At 39.1% G+C, this 22,757-nt stretch overlaps 1 protein-coding gene across 2 annotated transcripts in view; it reads left to right on the top strand.

Moving 5' to 3' along the window:
* trappc9 (trafficking protein particle complex subunit 9) overlaps window positions 1-22,757 on the top strand; it is a 302,989-nt gene that overhangs the window by 172,222 nt on the left and 108,010 nt on the right. For both annotated transcript variants that reach the window (XM_059349529.1, XM_059349531.1), the window contains exon 20: window positions 16,827-16,980. In XM_059349529.1, the coding sequence (XP_059205512.1) occupies window positions 16,827-16,980 (154 nt within the window). The remainder of the gene's footprint in view (window positions 1-16,826; window positions 16,981-22,757) is intronic.

Raw genomic sequence — 22,757 nt, 5'->3', positions numbered from 1 at the left:
CTGTGGGGTGGGGGTTAGCGCTCACTGCAGCACTTTCTCCCCACATCTCCTTTCCATTCGCCGTGCCTTTTGGCTCTGCCGGATCGGTGCGCACAAGGGCAAGGACACGCCTCATTGCATGAGCTTTTCAAACAAAGCTTGTTTCCATGGTGACCACCTTTCCCCCTTCTTGTGCTACTTTTTATGGCAGCAGAGCACATAATGCATCTGCAGTCACATATCACATCTCCAACAGTCCCAGCCTAGTGTGATTGTTATCGTCTGATTGTTCCACAACCTGCAAATCAAATCAACCTTTTTTCCCCCACTCTATCTGAATAGTGTACTCATTACATGAACAATACCACATCTCGTGAAAACACACTTGTATCCGCTGAGGATAGGGCACAGGAGCAATGTTTTCTGACAGAGATGAGAGCCGACTGCTGAGATGTACATCTGCTGCTGCTCGACCTCTCTCCCTGGGATTCAGCTTCACACCACTGTCATTTTTTCTCAGCATCTGCAGGAGTTTTTTTTTTTTTTTTTTCTTTCTTTTCTCCCTCTCACATGTTCTTGAAATGATGTGTTCCCTAGGGGGCGTTTTAGCCCTGTTGGCTGACTGGAGATGGGTTAGTTAAGGTGCTAGAACATCAAGATCTTTTTTCCACTCACATGTGCTCCTGTATAGTACAGTATTTCTCAAATGACTCCATCCAGCTGCCTTATATCAGAAGTTTTCATATCGTTGGTATTCTGCAAATGTGCTTCATCTCCACCGAATCCATATATTCATATGACGTATATATCAGATTTCTCTGGCTCCCAGCCGTCTCCAGTCACCTGTAACTTTATCGACTTTGACGCTATGCTTCAGCCCCGTGCTGTCATTGGATTATCCACTTACAATAACACATATAGCATTGTATTCTTATTTACAAGCTGCAGCGTCCCTGGTTGAAACCCAGCTGGGGACTTTTGTCGCACGTCATTCCCTTCTATCTCCCCGTGCACAGCCTCTAACAACCGTGCTGTCTAATAATGGCAAAATGCCCCAAAAAGAGCTTCAGGGTTTCAGCAGCTGAGATAAAAATAGCCCTCTCTGTCAACCCTAGTAATAGTCTAAAAGCCTCAATTTTAATGACAGCCAGCACGTTAGATGATTGTCTGCACGGAGGCATTCTTCGATACCTATCCGCATACGGTAATTGGCGGTAAGGATTGCTTTTTACTGCAGCTCATCATATTGAGCGAGACACGGATGGTTGGAGAGCCGCTGTCTCTGCAGCCGCTGCATACAAAGGGTTACACGGAGTCAGCCGCAGTCTAAAAATAGACTGTTGCACTCGCCTGCCTCTGCACAGGCCTCTATGGATCTCCGCCCTTAAGCTCTTGCACGTGAGGTAAAAATAACTCTCTTTGTGAAAACACACACACACACACAGTCGGTGCGTTCTTCGCTCTCAGCTTCTCCCCTGTGACATAACACAATCACTGGCTGTTAAAAAACATGCAAAAAGGCTCCGATAAAATGTCGGTTGCACATGATTTGCTGCTGTGTATCGGGAATAAGTCAAAGCGTGCACATTGCTCGCAGCATGCTCACAGTCACACGCTGGTGAACACCTTTCGCACGTTGTCGGAGCAAAACAAGACAACTAAACATTTCATTGCTTCACAGTGGTCAGATGAAAGCGGCCCCATTTGCTTTAATGTGATTATCATGTACTTTTGGTCTGAGGCAACACAGCATTTAATTAGGATGGGGTCATTTCACTGTGACCGGCTCATCCTAAGCTGCTGTTATTACTGCCATTAAAAAAGGCTTCACTGTCGCAGCTTATTGCAGGATGGTCATAATTAGCAAAATAGTGTAAAATGTCACATCTGGTGGACAGGATGATATTCTGTGATGTATGTCTGGTTTGCTTTTAGATGTGTGTGTTTTTAGCAGCAAAATAACATGAAACAGTTGAGTTGACAGTCTAAACCATGGGTCTCAAACTCGCGGCCCGCGGGCCAATTGCGGCCCTCGTGATGATATTTTGTGTCCCTCACCTTGATATGTAAGTTTAATGTGAGTTTTATATGAATGACACTTTACCATGTTTTGTCTGGAAGGTCCCTTTAATTACTTTTTTTTGGGTAATTTTGTGTCTTTTTTTAGTAATTTTGTGTCTTTTTTTACGGAAGCCCTGAACCGCAAGTGAAGAAAAAAATTTTTGAGATGTTATCTCGTTATTTCGAGATAGTATCTCGTAATAACGAGATAAAATCTCGTTATTTCGAGATAGTATCTCGTAATAACGAGATAAAATCTCGTTATTTCGAGATAACACACTTATGTAAAAAAAAAAAAAAAAAAAAAAATTTTTTTAATTTTTTACTGTCAGATATTATCTCGTTATTTCGAGATACTAAGTCGTTATTTCGAGATACTATCTCGTTATTTCGAGATACTATCTCGTTATTTCGAGATACTAAGTCGTTATTTCGAGATAACACACCTATGTAAAAAAAAAAAAAAAAAAAATATTTTTTACTGTCAGATATAATCTCGTTATTTCGAGATACTAAGTCGTTATTTCGAGATACTATCTCGTTATTTCGAGATACTAAGTCGTTATTTCGAGATAACACTTAGGCCTATGCTGTCTCAGTGAACGGACCGGGCTGTCCAGTCCCGGCTTCCTCGTGAGGAGATCCACCGCCTCGTCACGCTCGTGTCACCACACATCCAGAGGGCAACCCGCTGCAATTTTGCCCTCAGCCCGGAGGTGCAGCTCCTGGCCGCGCTGCGTTTTTACGCAGTGGGGAGCTTCCTGGAGGTGGTGGGGGACGGCACCGGCCTCAGCAAGGCACCGGTTTCACGGAGTGTGGCAGCCGTGACACCGATCCTCCTGCGCCATGCCCGGAGACACATCAGGATGCCCACCACGCGGGACGAGTTCCGCCAGTGGGGTATATATGCGTTAATGGCTTGATTACTGCTCGGATACACCTGTTAGCTGTGATCACACACACACACACACACACACACACACACACGCACACGTAGCCTTATTGCACAGGTGTGTGGGGTGACTTAAGCGCTGATAAAGTGGTGGGTGATCGATTTGCCTGGCATCGATTGATTTATATTTCAGCACCACGGCGGTGGACAGCTCCCACTAAGAGCTTCTTAAGAAGCTTCTTTGGCGGGATCTTAAGAAGGCAGTTAAGAACGCATCTGGGAAACACCCCTATCTTAGCGCTCCTTCTAAGCCGAACCCTTCTTAAAAGCCTTCTTAAGTCCTTAAGAACGAGCGAATCTGGGAAACGCGAATTAATTCGAGATCTTGAGAAAACAAAACAATAGTGTAGTCCAGACGCGTAGCCAGTAATGTAATGTATTTGTAACCCGGCCCGTATGGGATGAGCCTCTCCACACCCTGGGACTCTGCGTTGTGTTGTTTATGATGATGGAGGGCGGAGGAGGGACCAGTCGGACACGGGTGGTCGTTATATTGCGGCTCGGACCGCGTCGTGCTTTATTTCTCACAACGGCTGGCAGCTCAACCTTAAACAGTACCAGTAAACACTGGCGTGAGACAACAGAAAGATTAAAGGCTTGTGTTGTGTCCTTACTGATTTCCACAGTAACTGGTTGCCGGAGATCTGCGCAGTTTCTGTTACGCGTGAGCTGTCCGTGGCACTGAAACAACAACCGCCCTTAATGTGATAATTTTCTGTCTGATGCAGGTCTATGTTATGCTATACGTTAACACTTTATCGAGCCTACTGATTGGGTTCATCTGTAGTCGGCACTTTGTGCAATAAAATGATTTATTGTGCCGTGCGATAGAGCCGATACGCATGTTTTGTCTTTCCTGTTGTATTGTGTGCAGCCTTTATAAAACTCTGGGTTCGGCTTAGAAGGAGCGCTAAGATAGGGGTGTTTCCCAGATGCGTTCTTAACTGCCTTCTTAAGATCCCGCCAAAGAAGCTTCTTAAGAAGCTCTTAGTGGGAGCTGTCCACCGCCGTGGTGCTGAAATATAAATCAATCGATGCCAGGCAAATCGATCACCCACCACTTTATCAGCGCTTAAGTCACCCCACACACCTGTGCAATAAGGCTACGTGTGCGTGTGTGTGTGTGTGTGTGTGTGTGTGTGATCACAGCTAACAGGTGTATCCGAGCAGTAATCAAGCCATTAACGCATATATACCCCACTGGCGGACCTCGTCCCGCGTGGTGGGCATCCTGATGTGTCTCCGGGCATGGCGCAGGAGGATCGGTGTCACGGCTGCCACACTCCGTGAAACCGGTGCCTTGCTGAGGCCGGTGCCGTCCCCCACCACCTCCAGGAAGCTCCCCACTGCGTAAAAACGCAGCGCGGCCAGGAGCTGCACCTCCGGGCTGAGGGCAAAATTGCAGCGGGTTGCCCTCTGGATGTTGTGACACGAGCGTGACGAGGCGGTGGATCTCCTCACGAGGAAGCCGGGACTGGACAGCCCGGTCCGTTCACTGAGACAGCATAGGCCTAAGTGTTATCTCGAAATAACGACTTAGTATCTCGAAATAACGAGATAGTATCTCGAAATAACGACTTAGTATCTCGAAATAACGAGATTATATCTGACAGTAAAAAATATATATATTTTTTTTTTTTTTACATAGGTGTGTTATCTCGAAATAACGACTTAGTATCTCGAAATAACGAGATAGTATCTCGAAATAACGAGATAGTATCTCGAAATAACGACTTAGTATCTCGAAATAACGAGATAATATCTGACAGTAAAAAATTAAAAAAAATTTTTTTTTTTTTTTTTTTTACATAAGTGTGTTATCTCGAAATAACGAGATTTTATCTCGTTATTACGAGATACTATCTCGAAATAACGAGATAACATCTCAAAAATTTTTTTCTTCACTTGCGGTTCAGGGCTTCCGTATTTTTTAAATATTTTTGTGTCTTATTTTAATAATTGTGTCTTTTTTCATAATTTTGTGTCTTTTTGGTAATTTTGTCTTTTTTTGGTCATTTTAATGCTGCCTCCAGTGGCCCCCAGGTAATTTGAATTTGAGACCCCTGGTCTAAACAATGGCTCAGTTGGTAGAATGGTCGCCGATTGACTGGAAGGTTTGATCCCTGACCAAGGCAGCCCATATTTTGAAGTATCTTTGGGCAGGATACTGAACCCCAAACTGCTCCTGATGTCATCGGTGTGTGAATTAATTCCTGACCAATCTGAATGTGTGTGTGAATGGGGGAAGGACCACTGTCTGTAATGTAAAGTGCTTTGAGTGGTCGGAAAGACCAGAAAAGCGCCAAATAAGTGCAGTCCGTTTGGTCATATTTTATCTTTTGCAAAATATCACTATTCACGTAAAATAAGTGCAGAAATTACTGTAAACTGTTGTTTTCAACATTGTTGATTCAATGACAACCCCCCAATCCCCCCATGTACTATGTTCCTCCAGGCACTCTGGTTCCCCAGCAGTCCTAAAACATGAATGGGTTCGTATGATTTCCTATGAAAACTAAGGTAACGCAGTTCGTATGGAAGCCTTTAAAATGTGACCAGTTTCTGACTTAGGATGCCAACACACTGTTGACACATGACAACTTCCTGTCCCTCAAGGTTAGGCACTATCCTAAGATTAGAAAAGAGAAAAAGAGAAAATTTCATCACGTTGTTGACATGTGACTGCAACACATTGTTGTATGTGACGACCACTGTTTAACCAATCGTGGGATTGGCTTCAGCAACCATTAAGACTTTGTAAAGCATAAGTTATTACAGCTAATGGATGGTTAAAATATAAAGTGAAGTGGAAGTGGAATAGACTTTGGGAAATGTGAGTATGAGCAGTTGCTAGACCAGGGTCAGGGGCTTAAATAAAAAGGTTATCTGGACATCCCCAGTTTAATTTGCTCTATATTACTGTAAATTACAGCAATTTAGATCTGTTTGTGATTATCGTGTTGGGAATAGCTTGTGTGGGAGGCAGTTTAGTAATAATGAGCAGTAATGTCAAAGAGGTGCTGTTAGATAAAGCTTTTGGGAAAAAATTCCATATTAACCTTTCAGCATATTGTAATTCGAGTGGTCTGAGAGGAAACTAGACTTCTGTTCCTTCTTTTGACTCCGTTTTCAGGCTTGAGAAAATCTTGCTCATGATGGGACACATTCTACAAATGATTGATGGGCAGAGAGTCCTAGAGAAAAAGTAGCAATTTCAGCATTGGTAACAACTACCTAAACTGCAAAGTGACCTGAGAGTCTCACAAGAGAAGACAATCTTTTGTTTTTGTTTTTTTCCAGTTATCAACCTACTCTATGGTTAAATGATGGGACCTCCTCGAGCCACTTACTGGCATCAACATATCCATCAGTCACAAACTCCCCATTTCCCATTAGCTGTCGTTTTTTTAAAGAATCAATTAAAAAATCAATTTTCAAGCTTTATTGGATAGTGACAGAGGGAATGGAAGGGTGAGACCCAGGGGAAGACTTACAGCAAAGGGACCTCAGGTCGAATTCGAACCCGTGTCCAATGTGACGAGGGCTTGTATGCGCTCTACCAGTGAGCCACCAGGATTTATTGACTGCAGCTCATTCCATGTATGCAATGTATTGCATGCTAATAGCCATTTCTCACCAGCGCAATGCCGGGATAGAGGAAATCAATATTCAAATTTGCCGAATTCGAATCTGTGGGTTCACATTGGGTTCAGTGCAAAGTTTCCATCTTCATCATGTCCCGGCTGGTCTGTGATCTCAATATTTCACACAAAATTCCACGCTTGGTATGAAACGGCTCAGATAACAAATATTTGATGTGATGTCATTGTATATGCTACCGTAGTACACGTGAAGTACAAATATTACCACTAAAGAACATTTCTAATTGCTGAGGAACATTATTGTAATGAAGTAGAAGCTTCAGTAATGACCAAAAGTGGGCGTCAATCAAAACGAAACATTTGCCCTCCAATACGCAGTATTACAAAGAAGAATATAGAAAAGTAGATAAATGAGGCAAAATCTCACGATAACATAATCAATTTCATTTTTCTAGTGACAACCATAGACTGTATATAAATAATGGACGTAGTCACCATGACGTCACCCATTGGTTTGTGGACTGTCCGTTTGAGGCATCGAGTTCAGCATTACACTCGTCGCCATCTTGTGTCGCCATCTTTTTTTTCGGAAACGGGGAGCAGACCATATTTGGACATTTGGAGGAGCGAGAAGGATCTGACGACACTGACTACAAGACATTTTCAATTAACAAAACGTTCAAATAAACTGTCATTAAGTGAAAATACAGATTTGAAGGGTCAAAGTTATCCGTTAAACGTCCTTATTTTCTTTTTTTTTTATCTTTATTGACACAGCACTGTGGATATGCATTGCTTTTCTTGTCCTCTGTGTTAGTGATCTGTCAATCAAAGGTAGCCACGCCCCAAATCATATGATTCTTTATCTTCTATTTTCTTCTAAATTGGGGCCACTATTAAAATCAATTGAGACCATAGTGTTGTCCTTAAAAAAAAGTCTGAGGTAATAAATCGTGAGAAGTTTTCTCATTTTGTATTGAAATAAATGGACCCAAATGCTTCTGCAACCGCCATCAGTGCCCCCTGTTGGAATTTTTGGTAGAATGCAGTTTAAGGCACTTCCTGGTTTGCCTCACAGCTCAGACCCGGAGGTTGCAGATTGGCGACAAATCAATAGATTACTTCCTGCCTTCAAAATAAAAGTTTTCCGGTTAACACAATTTCATATTAATACTTAAATACTAACAGCAGGCAATACTTCCTCACATATCTCATGTAAATGTGAATGTACATATCATGTTTTAACATGTCCTTTTAACTAAACAACATGAATGACATTTAGTTACCATTTAGACATTTAGAATTCAAACTAAACTATTCACAATTATAGGCCACAATTTAGCACATTGACCATCCACAGTCCTGCCACAAAGCAAGTTTCAACCAAGTCCTTTCCCTAAAACACACAACGGATTTGCAGTAACACATACATGTACATTTAGTGGAAAACATAATACTGAAAACAACATTTTGAGGCTAGTGTTTTGGTATGCTGTGATATTTGATTTCTATCAGGAAATCTTTATGTAGAATCTGTTCAAATGTGTGTTGCAGATCCATGAAAAACACAGCACATGGCCATCCATGACTTATGCTATGTGCTTTCCACTTGTGATCAAGCACAAATCTGTTCCACACCTCTGCTTTGCTGCTACTCTGCTGCTGCTATAGAGTCAAGCCCATTGTGAGTCATCAAAATACCAAATGGATTCAGGCTAGAAAACAAAAAAAATCATTATTTGTACCTGACAAAAATGCCACTTGGCCAGTACAAACCCCTGCAGACTGACATGCTGACAAGAAAATAGACTTCTCTATCTGTATGCAGGGGCACGAAGATGTGTCTTTCATCTGTGCGTTTCTTTTTACGCTAACTGATTCGCAGCTCACCCTTTTGAGCAGATAGAAATTTGGGTGAATCGGTCCATCCATCCAATCTCCCGTGTACCCTTGCTGCCTTTATCGGCCAAGGAAATAAAGGCCGAGCGGGCTGTTATCAGCAAGGGGCTGGGGGTGGGCAGGGAGGTAAATTGCACTGGGAGTAAGGCCTAGAGATGTTCCATAGGTGGCCCCAGCTCAGCACACAGGTTGTTATTAAAAGCCTTGTAATAGGCTAGATTAGTCTTCAGATATGGCCTAATCCTTAAAAGACTCCACAATCAAATCAATGGAAAAAGAAAAAGGTGGGAGTGGTGGTGGGAGAGCTTGGCCTGTTAATGCTCTGCTGCCTTAGTAGAAGCACTTTTAGGGAGTTGGATGTGGTCTTTGTTGCACTTACGACTACTGCTCCATGGACTTGCTTTATATTGCTATAATGGTACACTAATGGGTTTTATTAACTTTTTGAAAAGGTTTTGCAGTTTTCTAAATTAGGTTTCCATAAAGTTTCATTGCAATAGAAAGTGTTTTTCCAAAACATATTTGCCTTCATGCTGCTATTACCTTGAGAACCAGTGGTACTTTTGTACAGCAGCATTTAGAACGGTAACATTTATCGTGTCTCATGGGCATGTTCTTTCTAAGTGGCTTATCCATATTAAATGAACAAATCAATGTGAGAGACACAACGCTAGTGCTGAAATTACTTTATTAACGAGTCACTTGAAAAGGAACTTTATTTTTTATCCCAAGTAATTAGTTGTTGCTATTCAGTGGTTTATATTATTACAAATGGAATATATTTGGCTTTCAACTGTTGCTTAGAAAAAAAAGATTTTGTCCACCTTTGGCTTAGAAATTGTGATTGACACAATTACTTTATTTATTCATTTTTGAGATCAAACAACAATTTAGCAATGACAATACTTGTTAGTTAAATACTTGAAAATCATGAAAGGCAAATATTGGCTCAAATTACCAACTATAAACAGTTTTGACCTCTTTAAATCTTCGTCAACGAGGTGGAGCTGAGGCGAGCTGAATGCAGCCCGGTAGCTGAAACTCGCCACCTGTGACAGAACTCACCTGTTATTCAAAGCAGCCGCACCTTTATTTATGCATAACTTTAACCTTTATATCATTTAAATTGGGCGAGTTGTATAAAATGTTAAGTTATCATGAACGGGGAAACTAGCTATAGATACAAAAACATTTTTTTTTTTGTACCAGGTAAACACATTTCTGCTTTTGGGCATTTTAAAATTGGGGTCTATGGGTATTAACTCATTTTTGGAGCCAGCCTCAAGTGGCCATTTGAGGAACTGCAATGTTTGGTACTTTGGCATTGGCTTCATTTTTCAGCCCTGGAGGTTGCCGCTTGAGGATAAAAGCAGATTTCCTATTTAAGCCTCTAAAAGTGCTACGAGTTAGCAGGTAACGCAGACACACCACTCAAATTTGCAATTGAAGGATTTTCAAGGATTCTAGTCAATCGCATTCATAGGAAATACTGTGTTGCTAAATGTTTGCTTTTATTTTGTGGAAAACATTCCTTTCCATATTGCTCCTCATTTGAAGTGTTAATTTGAATATGGCCCACTGGCTCTCAGTAATTACCTGTCCAAAGAAAAGCAGTCACAGGCCTCGCCAGGCACTGTCTTCCCATTTAGGATCCATTTTCATTGTTGTAACATGGTATTTTTAGACTTAATGTGTAATGTGTGCTTTTGAAGGGGACTGAATTAAAAGCAGTGACCATTTGAAGATGGGACTTCAGTCAGTGACATAAGCCCAGTGCCACTAATCTTCAAAGGCGGGTGTATTTGAGTGTTGCAGCAAGAACAGGAGCTTTCCTGTCGTCTTTGTTTTGAAGTCTTAATTGTTATTTAATTTGTGTTCTGCTCTGTTGTAAAGGCTGTGAAATATTAATTGCATTGCCTTTTCTCCTCCACCTCACTCTGATGCACGTGTGTCTCTGGACTCATCAAGAGATCTTTTTTTTTTTGTAATGTCATTATTCATCAGTGTCGGCAGAGTTACTTTTTAAATGTGTTCTGTTACAGATTACTGATGCTCTAAAATGTAATTTTTAACATATTACATCATGTTTTAAAAATAAGGAGCATATTCTAAATACTTTGAATTACTTTTGGAAGACTTTTTTTTGTGACCTGTTTATGGGACAGGGATCAGATAGGTGCCGTCTGTACTTCCTTATTTGTGCATGCTTTCTGAAAGCTTACGAACAATGAAAAAACAGAGCAGTACCACCAGAAACTGTAGGGGCAGTGTAGCGAATGGTACACTGTGCTGTTTCATGTCGGGACATTTACGGCTCTCTAACGTCTCACCTCCACTCAACGTGCCCAAAGCGGGATGCCGGGATCAAATTATCCCACTAATTTGCCGCCTCCAGAGGTAGTCACAGAGGCGAAACATTGGTGAATGGGCCATACCGGCAAGGCGGAATATTTGACGTTATGCGTGACGTCTAACACACCTCCCACTTGTTCCGACAGTCATTGAATCACTGTCCACTGTGGCCGTCGTTGCTAACTGGGCTAATTGTAAATAAACTGCTCAGTTGTTAGAGCAGTCTACCAGTGATTGGATGGTTGGTGGTTCGATCCCTGACCATGGCAGCGTATATGTCGAAGTATCCTTGAGCAAGATACTGAACCCCAAATTGCTCCTGATGATGCGTTCATCTGTGTGTGAATGAATTCCCAATGGTGGAAGGTGGCACCGTTTAGGGTAACCTCTGTATGAATGTGTGTGTGTATGGGTGCGTGAGCGCAGTCTGTAGTGTAGAGCTCTTTGAGTGGTTGCAAAGTGACAAGAAAAGTGCTATATACGTGCAGGACCATTTACCATTACCATGCTAACTGTACACATGGTGTACGCCGCTGATCGTAAACAAAACTGCATCGCTAACTGTGCACAGTGTCCGGTGCTTGTTGTAAACAAATGGAGGAAGTGAACACATCCTGCTGCAGCACACACACTGTACTGCTGAAGAGCTAACTGTCACCATCAAAATGATCAAATGATCAAAAAATGATCAACCTCTGATCAGTTGTTTTTATTTGCTAGATTCATTCAGTTGTCATTATCTCTGATCGTGTTTGATACATCATTTGTTTTGCCCGATGGTATTTTAAAGGTAACAGAACAAGGCACTGGTCAGTTCTGTTAGTCTGACGGTGCTCTGCCCATCTTTCTCTCATCAGAGAATGACTCCTCCGGGAGCCGTTGTGGCCTTTAAACCGAAATCCAAAGATGAGCCCACTGATCAATACATGGATCCACTGTTTTTTGCCTGTCAAACAGAGTGAAAATTGGAAAGCACACATGGCCGCAGCTCTTGAATATATTCACCGTGAAATAATTTGCATTGGTCAGCGTGGTGCCTGTTAAAGCAGTGATTTGTCAAGGCTTAAAAACAGGAGGCGACACTCCAAGTGAGGCTCTACCTTTATAGAAACCTCTTATTGCAAGTAGGCCTCCTGTGGAGATGGATGTCCAGGTAATTTGCAGTTAGCTGCCCATCTCAAGTCACATTGTGTCATTTCTGTAAGTAGGGGATGGTAGCTGTGCTTATAGGGCTCAGAAGAAATGGACTGCTGGTTTTTAGTTTTGTTCTCTCTGTGTGATGAAGACTCGATGGTGAATGTCTCTCAGTTAAACACTTATGATTTTTTTTAAGTTTTCAGGTAAGATTTTGCAAATAAAACAACTATGGATAGGCCGATAACCAATCAGAGCAACCAAAACTGAGCCCCAACCAATCAGGGCAATGGAACATGTGACCTTGCACTCAGCAGCACCGCAAGTTGGACCATTTTCAAGCAGGAAAAAATGATGGCCTGTTCAAAAACATTTTCAAATTACAGCAAAATGGTCTACTAAAATGTGTTTCTAAAAATATTTGAGACAAAATGAAGAGTAAATGAATCTTGATTCATATTTGATCACCTCTGCCCAGTTCACTCAGCACTTGGATCTGAGTTTATTGAGTATGGTTGGAGGCATAGACAGCATAAAAATAGTGGATGACTATGTCCACTATTTTTATAGCAATGTCACCCATTGGTTTGTGGACTTGTGGACTTGTGTTTTAAAGCCTTCAGTTGGCGAGCTGTCGCCCATATTGTTTTTTTTTGTGCATGAGCTGAACAGATCTGGAGCCAGAATGACACTACATCATCAGTTAACACTAACTTGATTAGCAAATAAACAATAATTATTCATAGTTATATTTGGAATCAGACTGACTGTATACAACTTGTATTGTATAAAAAAAGAAAGCACAGCTAGCATTAGCTTGCTAACAGCTATCTTGTCCTGTCTGGTCGACATAGGGTGTAACTGTTTTCCCCTCCGGTGGGTGTGGTTTTCAACATATAATGTGCTGTGCTCTGTCTCTCTAAAAAGTGTAAGCACAGGGGGAAAGGGTAAAAGTTCTTATTAAAACACACAGTGCACTGTGGTTATAAAATCTGAAAATCTGTCAGAATAGGATAGGGTTAATGTTAATGTAGTCCTATTTCTGGCCATACGATGGATGAAAGTCCAATATCCTCTTTTCCTTTGGCTCTGTTTTATTCTCCACCAACTTAAAATCATATTTGGTTTTTACTGTAGCAGCGAGATGTTTGACTTTCTTTTAACTTTGCCTGTCTGATGTTTAACTATTGGTAAGCAGCTCACAGCGTTTTTATCAGAGCTTTTTTCTGCTCAAAACAGGTGCGGCTGCTGCTCCTGGAAATGGAGGTTACTGGGAGCATAATGTGTAAACAATGACTAAAAAGATGGTAAAATGTTCCGTAGTGCTGAGGAGAACTGCAAAGTAGGGTGATAATTCTCTGTAAGTTTGTCACGACAAGCAACTCCTCATATCAGCAGAGTTAAAAAACAACACTTTTCAACTTGTGTGCTTTTAATAGGACACTCAGTTCTGTTAATAGCTGAGAACCTATTAGTCACAACTTTGACATTGTGGCAAAACCACAACTAATGTAACCATTCCAGCAGCTTTCTAAGTCGTGTTTTATTAGGGCTGTTTCCTCTACCAGGCAATACCCGGAATGAGGCGGGACTCACTCGCCCCTAATTTGAATATGAGCAGTCCAGAGCGGACTTTTATCAAGACTTTTTTTGTCCCTGTTGAAGAGCAGGGCCATTTTTCTCCCCTGAAAAAAGGCTGGTTGCCTATTGGATAGAACGCTTAGCAGGATGTGACGTAGTACTCTACAACTTAGCGACTTTGTTGCTATAATTAGCAACTTTTCGGAGTAAGAACAAGTCGAGGTGGCACATTCCTCCTGCAGCAGTCTCTCCCAGCTGCAGAGCCGGAGGGGATGTTAACCCCTTAGCGTCCAGTCTGCAAATTGCTAATAGGCTAACAGTTAGCTCTGTAGCAGTACAGTGTGTATGTGCAGCTGCTGCAGGAGGTGTTCACTTCGCGATCTCTGTTTGTTTAAAACAATCACCAGACACTGTGCACAGTTAGCGATGCCGGTTAATTCACAATCACTATGTTTATGATCAGCGAAGAAGCTGTGCATAATTAGCCATGCTGCTTTGTTTATGATCAGCTTCTGACTTTGTGCACAGTTAGCGACGGCGGCCACAGTTGCGTCTCCCGTGTTTAATCCGTCGCAACGATCGAAAACCATATGTAACCTCCGGAGTCTCTAAATCCCTCTGGGGGCCTTTTTGTAGTGGAGACATACAGAGTGAGCAGACATTTGAGAGGGCGTGGCCTAAGACTTTCCCGGTGGCCACTCTTCCCCCTAAACACGGCTTTTAGCTTGATTATTTGGGTGATTTAATATTCCTTAGCGCTGACCAAACCAAATCTAACTGACATCACTATTGTCAATACAACAAAAACTGACTCTGACTCTTCAAATGTTTTTGTTTTTTTACAAAAATACATGCAAACTACAACCTAATTTGACTGTTATGGAGCATTTTGCCTAAAACTCTAATTAAATGCTGTATTAGTCAAGAAAAAAATAATGTATTTCATACAGTAGAACCAAAGCCAGTTGCTGTTTAGTCTGCAGACAAAGCACGCTGAAAAAAGGCCTTTAGTAGACTCTTCTACTTGATAAAGACAGGATCGCTCTGCTCTGCTTAGAGCATGACAGTGAGGTAGGTTTTTCAATACTTTACTAAGTGTGTACATGCTGCTTTTAAGTCAATAAAAGCAATTTGGCTTTGTATTGTCAGCTCTATTCATCAGTTTGAATTCAATCTAATTACTTAATTATAATACATAATTATATCAATTTACTATCAGCCAGCATCTATCATGCATCCTTAAATATTGGATTAGCATCTGTAAGATGGCTAAAAACTGGACCGAATTAATGTCAACGTAGCTCTCTATCTGCTGGATGTGCTAATGGGTTTGCCGATTTTGTAATATTATGTCCATGAGGTCTTTACAGCATATCCTGCTGTTCCCAAGTGGTAAATAAACCTATTAAGACTGTTTTCATACTCGCTGGGGTTTTACTGAGGCAGAGCAGTTGTAGGTTGCATCACATACAGTTTAATGGAGAGGACAACTGGTCCACCTCATATCATATTCTTGTTGTATCTCTCCTCTCCCCTCAGGACATCTGCACCCGCTAACTTTGAACTGTACAGAGATTTGTGCAGGCACAGAATGAATATATCCTATTGGCATTCCCATTTTAGAATGGAGGGCCTGAATGCTGCATGGGTATTTCGAGGTGGGTTTTGCAGTAATTGTATAAGCACAGGTGTGGTCTGTGCTTAGTTTAGTACAACAAGACCTCAATCCTGGACCTGGTACTTGACATAACCTCGGGCAAGGAACAAGCTGGCTCTTGTTAATAAATAACATACCCGCAATATAGAGGGGGGAAGCTTGGACCTGAGGCTGTTTGTTCAGACTAGATAAATAATTTAACACTAGCCAAACCACACAAAGAAGCCAGCATTGGTTGTCATTAGGCAGAAATGTAACCTCTGAAATATTCTGGAGATGAGGATGAGCAAGAGCACTGCCATCTATTAAAGTAGAAATATTTAAATACATAAAGTCAGTTGGAAAATGGGTACCAACTATTCAACTCTATGCTGTGCATAGGTGAGCACTACACTTTGAGATTTAATGGACTTTTTGAAATTGGTTGGCTGTTTTAAATTAATTTCTGCAGTATTGTAACATTAAGGTATGGTCACATAACCATTTAAAATGACAAAATTCAGTGGGAAAATCACTTTATTGCAATACTTTAATAAAAATTTTAGAATTGCTTTTAGAATTTGTTAACCTATTTGGGTTGTTGCAACTATATGTAAGTATTTTATCAAAGTTGTACAAACTATAAGAACAAGTTGAAATCAAAGTTATGGCATCATTTTGTCTTCGTAATTGAGGTTTTATATCAGGCAGGGATAAAAGTCCTATTTTTCCTTCATTGCTTCTCCCGACTTTACTCTGGAATGATAATAGAAATAAGCTTACTTGCAATGGATTCATAAAGACGCCCTAGCTTTATGAAAGGATACTAGATATATGCATATAAGCCTTATGGTGGGTTATTCCTCATTTTTGGTTATGTTATATTTGTTTTTTTCCTGGGAATAGGAAGTGATGTAGCTGAGTTCAAATCCAATGTTTCCTATATTTTGTGTATGTTTTTGCCATCAATTTATAATTGGTCACAGCTACGTACTGTGGTTGGGTATGGTGAGTACGGGACATTGTGTTCGGACTGAACAGTATGTTTGAATTATTGGCATTGTGGTTTTTAGAGTGATTTAGTGTCTCATTACAAATTTCTAGGAGGAGACGCCAAATTAGTCCTGAAATTAGTAGATCCATTAATTTTCAGACGGTATTTTTTTAATGTTGAGAATTATGAAAATTTGAATTTGAGAGAATGTGCATTTTTTATTCTTTCTTTCTTCATTCTTATTCTTGTATTTTTTGTGACATGGTAGAAATAAAAAATAAATCTAAATGGGTTTTTTTCTGTTTTATAATACTGTGAATGTAATATATTTCGCTTTTCCGATTGTTGGTTACACAAATAAATGTAACTTCAGGCTGCTGCCTTTTGGCATTAGTTGAAAACTATATAAAAACTATAAGTATCAGTTATCAGCAACTGGAACTCCTAAATATCAATCAAGTCATTTGAACCTTTATTAACTTAGTTTTAAAGTTTCAAATGACAGTTGTGTAACGCTTATGTCATTCCCCATTCACCCACAGTCTTAAACATGTTACTGTTGATTTTTTTCTGCTAATTCAAATTATATAAGCAGAGACCTGTATCTGTAAGTGCTTCTCACATTTCCTGTTGCAGGATGGCCATCCAGGTTGACAAGTTTGACTTTGAGAGTCTGCCACAGCCGGACCAGGAGACGGCTCGCTTCACTAACCCCAAACAGCTGGAGGAGGAGCGTCAGCATGCCCAGGGCTGCCAGATCAACAGCAAGCTGGGCATCTGCTGGAGCATCATATCCTTCCAGTGGCTACATGTACGCTAGAGTTCTATCACAGAAACCAGACAGGAGATACAGATGGTAACTGTTTACATTGATAATTTAGTCCCTTACTGAACCAATGAACAGGTCATAATCTCCAATAAGTGGTCCAACAGAATAATTCTGCAGTGTGTTAGTTGAATGTTGTTTGTTGACAGTCAGATCACTGATACAGGACATCTGGATGCTACATCTGGAGGCCCTCTGGCCAGCAGGGAACTTGTTCGCCTGCACTGACAGATGGGGAAGCGTATGGTAAAATACTTGCCACTCTGACACCATGAAGTGATGTCTTAGTGTGTGCATGTGTGGGTGTGCAATTGTGTTGCATTAATATAATTCAACATAGGTCCCATACTCCCATAGGTGCTGGTCTGTGGACAAGCTTTGTGGTCCAACCAAGGTAATCTCTGACAGCTTTGTCAGCATGCTGCTTCCCCTCAGGGAGGCAGCTCTTATCTATTCCTTTATATACTGTTGGCTTCTTCACTGTCAACACACTTGCCTTTCGAACTAAAAAATGTATAGGTATAGGTTGCAACAGTGATGCAAGCTGGGTTGGTATCTGTGTTTTGTGGGTCTGTTAGTAGAGATTCAATACTGTGTCTTAAAACCTTTGTTTTTTTTGGTCCGTCTCACTTTTTGGTTATACTATACCAGAATTAAAATCAAATCAACTTTATTTATAGAGCCCTTTAAAACAGCCACAGCTGATACAAAGTGCTGTACATGGCAGGACAGACCAACAATAAAAACAGAACAAATAAAAACAACTAACACAGAGCAGGTCTCATGCTGGGTAAAAAACAGTAAATAAAAGTGGGATTTAAAATTAATTTTAATTTTAAAAACCACAAAGAACAGATAAAAACAAATAAAACAGAGCAAAGGCTCACATTGAGTTAAAAGCCAGTGAATAAAATGGGTTTTAAGATTACTTTTAAAAACCAGGACAGAAACTAACATAAAACATGAATATAGTTTTATAAGAAGTTAAACCCACTGGGTGGGTACCCTCACCAATAGATCCACTAAGACATCCATGTACACTGTCACCCATAAAGTTGGAATATTTTTGTTTTCAGACACAATCCTTTTGTTTTGAGAAGATATACACTTTATCTGTCAAGAATAAATCAAATTGTAACAATTATTTCATTGGAAGTGGTAAAATATATTTCATTCCAACTTTTTGGGCGACCGTGTATGTTTTCTGTTGCTGTTGTCCCCAGTGCTGAGGGTGTGATGTGAAACCTTGGCAGCTATGGCGCTTAAAGGTGTTTTGAACAAATAGTCTCAGAAACTAATGAGTTTCTTGAATCAATCTGGGGAAGTAAATCAACATTGATATTTAGGGTATGGCATGAGAATGATCTCTTAAGAATATGTTGAAATAACTTGTTTTTCCATTATATTTCAAGAAATGTGAATATTAGGCAAATGTAACTATAAGAAAGTGAGGGTCTCGTCCGAGACATTTGTCATTTAACAAAAGGACGAAAACAAAATAAAGATGGGCTTTGTGGTATGAGCTGCGACAGAAATTCCACCAATGGCAGAGAGACAGAGGGGGGAAATCTCATGTAACATATTTCACATCTCACTTTGGGAAAGACTAATAACCAAGTGACTGTTATTTTCTTTCTGTCAAGTTTAAATTAAGTGTGTTTTACTATGGCATAACAAGCCGATGAAGTTTGGTGAAGGATAAAATCTTGAACTTCCAAGGTGGAAAGATATATTCTTTGTTTAATAAGGAAAATATCTGAGAGAATATTTACGGAGAATATTCTGTCTCTGTGGAAAGTAGCAAAAACATCACTGGAACACAGACAGTGGAACCTCATCTGAAAACCTACAAGCTTCAAACTTAAAAACAAAAAAATATTTTTGGTGCAGTCCTAGATGTGAGTTCTTTTTTTTGTCAAATTGGGTACATTAGTTCAAATGTCATTTTTTTGTCGGCAAATGAAGTTTGCTCAAGTTATTAACCTTCATTTGACCACTTGTGAGGCCTAAGGCAAATTTCCACCTATATGGATGACAATGTGCTATTCGATTAGTGACATCCTGTTCTTGCTTTCATTCAGACTGAAGGCTGCGCACTATGTGGAGCAGGCTCGAGGTTCTCTAGGACCAATTACTGACTCACAGTACTCTGATGGTCTCTTGGCCATCTGGAAGGGACTTTTATTGCAGAAACTATTGCAAACAAAACAAAATTCTAACCTGAATTCTGCAGTACAAATCACTGTGAAATCTACAGTTATTTACTGTATTATTCACAGTTCATCACTGTGTTTGATTTTTACAGTATAGTGCTGTATAATTTACAATAAAAATCGGTCCTTGTGACAAAATCACAGTAGTTAAAACAGTACTGTAAAAAAAAAAAACACAGACAGTGTAGCACTATGAAAAGTAAAGTAGATTACTGTATTTTTCCATTTTTATCATCATTTTCATCAGAATCAGTCCTGCTGTTTAAATAATTAACTTAAAGAAAAGTTTTCCATACAAAACACAGGAGGGAAATCAATTGTAAAACAATAAATGTATTAATATTTTTTTTATTTAGTCTATAGAGTAATTACTTGCAATTACTAGTTATTTCTATAAAATGTAATGATGAAATTATTATCAAATTAGCAGTGTTGTTTACTGTGCCGTATTGCCATATACAGTACCATTAAAAATCACAATGTTTAACAGTTTTTTTGCTTACAGTAAACAAATCAGTACTGTAAACACAACAAAAAAATGTGTTTATTTTTTTCAAATTTTATAGTAAAGAAACCAGTATTGTAAATGAAACTAAAATCACAGTGTTTAATGTTTTTTTTTTCAGTATAAATAAATTGAAAAAAACTGTAAATAAAAATACAGTAGTTCTACTGTAAATAATAAATGCAGTAGGTTATTTGTTAATTGCTACCAATAAGTTACCGTAAAAAATCACAGTAAATTCTTTACAGTGTAGGTTTGCAGACAGAGAGTTTCATAAACGTTCCTTGGTTGGTAGAAAAGTTTGTGCTGTTATGAAGAGCTCCCAGTCATCATTCGTGCCTTCTAGCAGCCCAAAACTCATCAGCTTGCAGTTGCCGGGGCACATATTTAGAGATTTAAGAACTGCCTGTCAGATTGTTGGTGAGCATGATGAATCCAATCTTTGAGCTACTGAAGTTGCCATTATATTTTTCCTTTTTATGAAGGCGTAAACACCCCCATCATTATGTGCATTGTTTTATCTACAAGTAATTTGGCAGCGTGTAGGCAGGGATGAAGAAAGAAAATGACATACAAATATATTCCCAGCAGCAAGTCTGATAGCACTCCTTTCACTGTTGGGAGAATCAGCCCGAAACAGCCTGTTTGATCATTTTATCCAATTTGGAACATATGTTATGAGTGCAATTTGTGAATTTAAACAAGTTGCTTTTGAAGCTGAACAGCATATAGACAGTCTGTAGCAAGTACGTCATCAACAGACAAATCCTGTTCAACAGCAGCTCAGGAGACAGGGAAACAGCTCAGTGTGATTGGTTTCCTTTTTTTTTTTATTTAGGATATGTGCAGCCTAAATATATAACCTATGCAGCGGTGGAAGAAGTACTCAGATCTTGTACTTTAGTAAAAGAAGTAATATCGAGTGAAGAAAGACCCTGTTACAATTACAGCTCTGCATTCAAATGATTACTTCCACATGCAATATGTCATTTTAGGGTTCTCTCCATCAAAACAGTAACAAAAGTGGGAGCATCGTCATCACTGCAGTCAGTTTCTCCGAGTTAGAATTCCTTCAGCGTTCAGGAGGTTTATACTGTGAGCCAGATTTTCCGCAGAGCTCTCCTCCTCTTCAAAACAAGTGGATCCACTGACTAAAAGCAGTTAAAACTCTGAATGAAACAGTTTCACCTTAAAAATCAGATTTTCTCCGACGTGCTCTGCCCTACAAAGTCTAACTGCAGTAACAACAGTTTTGGTTGAAATTGAGCTATAACAAAAAAATGAACTCCTTGATGTCTGTTTTATCTTGTGACAAAGTTTTAGATTTCAATTTTGTTTCATTTCAGAGAAATAATAATGTAAAAATTGCAGTAACTACAAAATCCAACTCAAAACCAAAGCAGTAATTGTACTCACCATGGTCTGTTTTGGATATATATACTAATTTAAACATAAAAATGATAGAAATTATTTAATAATTAATAATTTATTATTGTTATTATTATTATCTAGATAGTGATTAAGTAAAAAAGTGAGATAAAATTATATTAAGACTGAAATATAACATACCTTTATCATATTAAGTCTAAAATATGCACATCTTTGAATAGAGTTGTTGAACACTTTTGAATACAGTTATAACAAAATATATTTGAAAATGTTTATTAACTGAAATATAAAAGTATAAAATATAAATATGAAAGCTGAAAGAAGACAACATTGTAGTTACTGCACTCTGTTTCAGCATCACTATTAGAACCTTTTACAGCGATGCGGTAACTACGTTTTTGGGGTCAAAGGTCAAATAAATCATCATGATTTTTGAGCATAAAAATTACATCATCAATTCATGTAGAAATAAGTGTCATATCACTTAACTACATATAACCAATTTGGCTGGACAGTTAAAATATGTTAAAACAACTTTAAAACTGTTTTTCTCAGTTTCACCTTTTGTGTAGTTACTGCACTTAGACTTTGTAGGACAGTGAAGCTGCAGCTCACATATACAATGACAAAGTATGTTCATCAGTGGCGGTTCTACACAGGGGCCTCCAGGGGCCACTGCCCCTGTAAAGAAGCCTTTGGCCCCTGCTGTGGCCCCTGTGTCAAATTAATAATGAAATGATCAATTTATAACGATGAACGATGGAACAATTCTTACCTAATTTTTGGTCAAACAATATCTCATTGTACACAAAAGGAACCCAGAATGTGTACTTTGTATAATAGTTTCATTGTGCAATAAAAGCTTGTGTGTATATATATATATATATATATATATATATATATATATATATATAAAAGATTATTCTCATTGTACTGCACTTTCAAAATAAATAAGTAATTGTGCACAAAAATGAGAAATGTCATTTTCTTACAAAAATAATTGTAATTGTTGGTAAGTTTCATTGTTTCAATCAATGTATTTATATCTTCCAAATATGCTTAAATAAGATGTTTAAATAGCTAAAATAAGGGTTTTGATTGCATAGATATCATCTTTGTCGTTTTTAATGTGCCCCTCTGATTAAACACTGGCCCCTCCTTGGCCCCCACAGTAAAATTAGTCTAGAACCGCCACTGATGTTCATGCTATAAATCAGTTTCTACAATGCTTTTCGATAGTTGTGATAATGTAAGGGCACAATTCAACAAATAATGGTTGTTTTTAGATATTTTAATACGGAAATATTTCATATTATACTTTTAAGTACAAGTACAGCACTACTGGAATTAAAATATATTTAAAATACCAAAACAAAAAAATAAAAGCCTTTTTAGGAAAAATAGACTTTATTGAATTATAATTGATGTATTCATGTGTATATTGATTTATTGTTGCAGTTGATAAAAACGGAGCTAATTTAAACTATTTTATATAATTCTGAGTACCTTGTCTATTAAAGTGTTATAATAGTATAACATTATTATAATAATAATAACAATAAAAATAGCACATCTGTACTGATAAAAGTCTGAAAAGTAATAAGATGTATCAAATAAATGTGGTGAAGTGCAGT

Source organism: Centropristis striata, chromosome 14 (assembly GCF_030273125.1).
Source record: "Centropristis striata isolate RG_2023a ecotype Rhode Island chromosome 14, C.striata_1.0, whole genome shotgun sequence".
In the NCBI taxonomy this organism is placed as follows: domain Eukaryota; kingdom Metazoa; phylum Chordata; class Actinopteri; order Perciformes; family Serranidae; genus Centropristis; species Centropristis striata.
The sequence above is the reverse complement of the archived record's forward strand: the minus strand, read 5'-3'. Positions and strand labels throughout refer to the sequence as shown.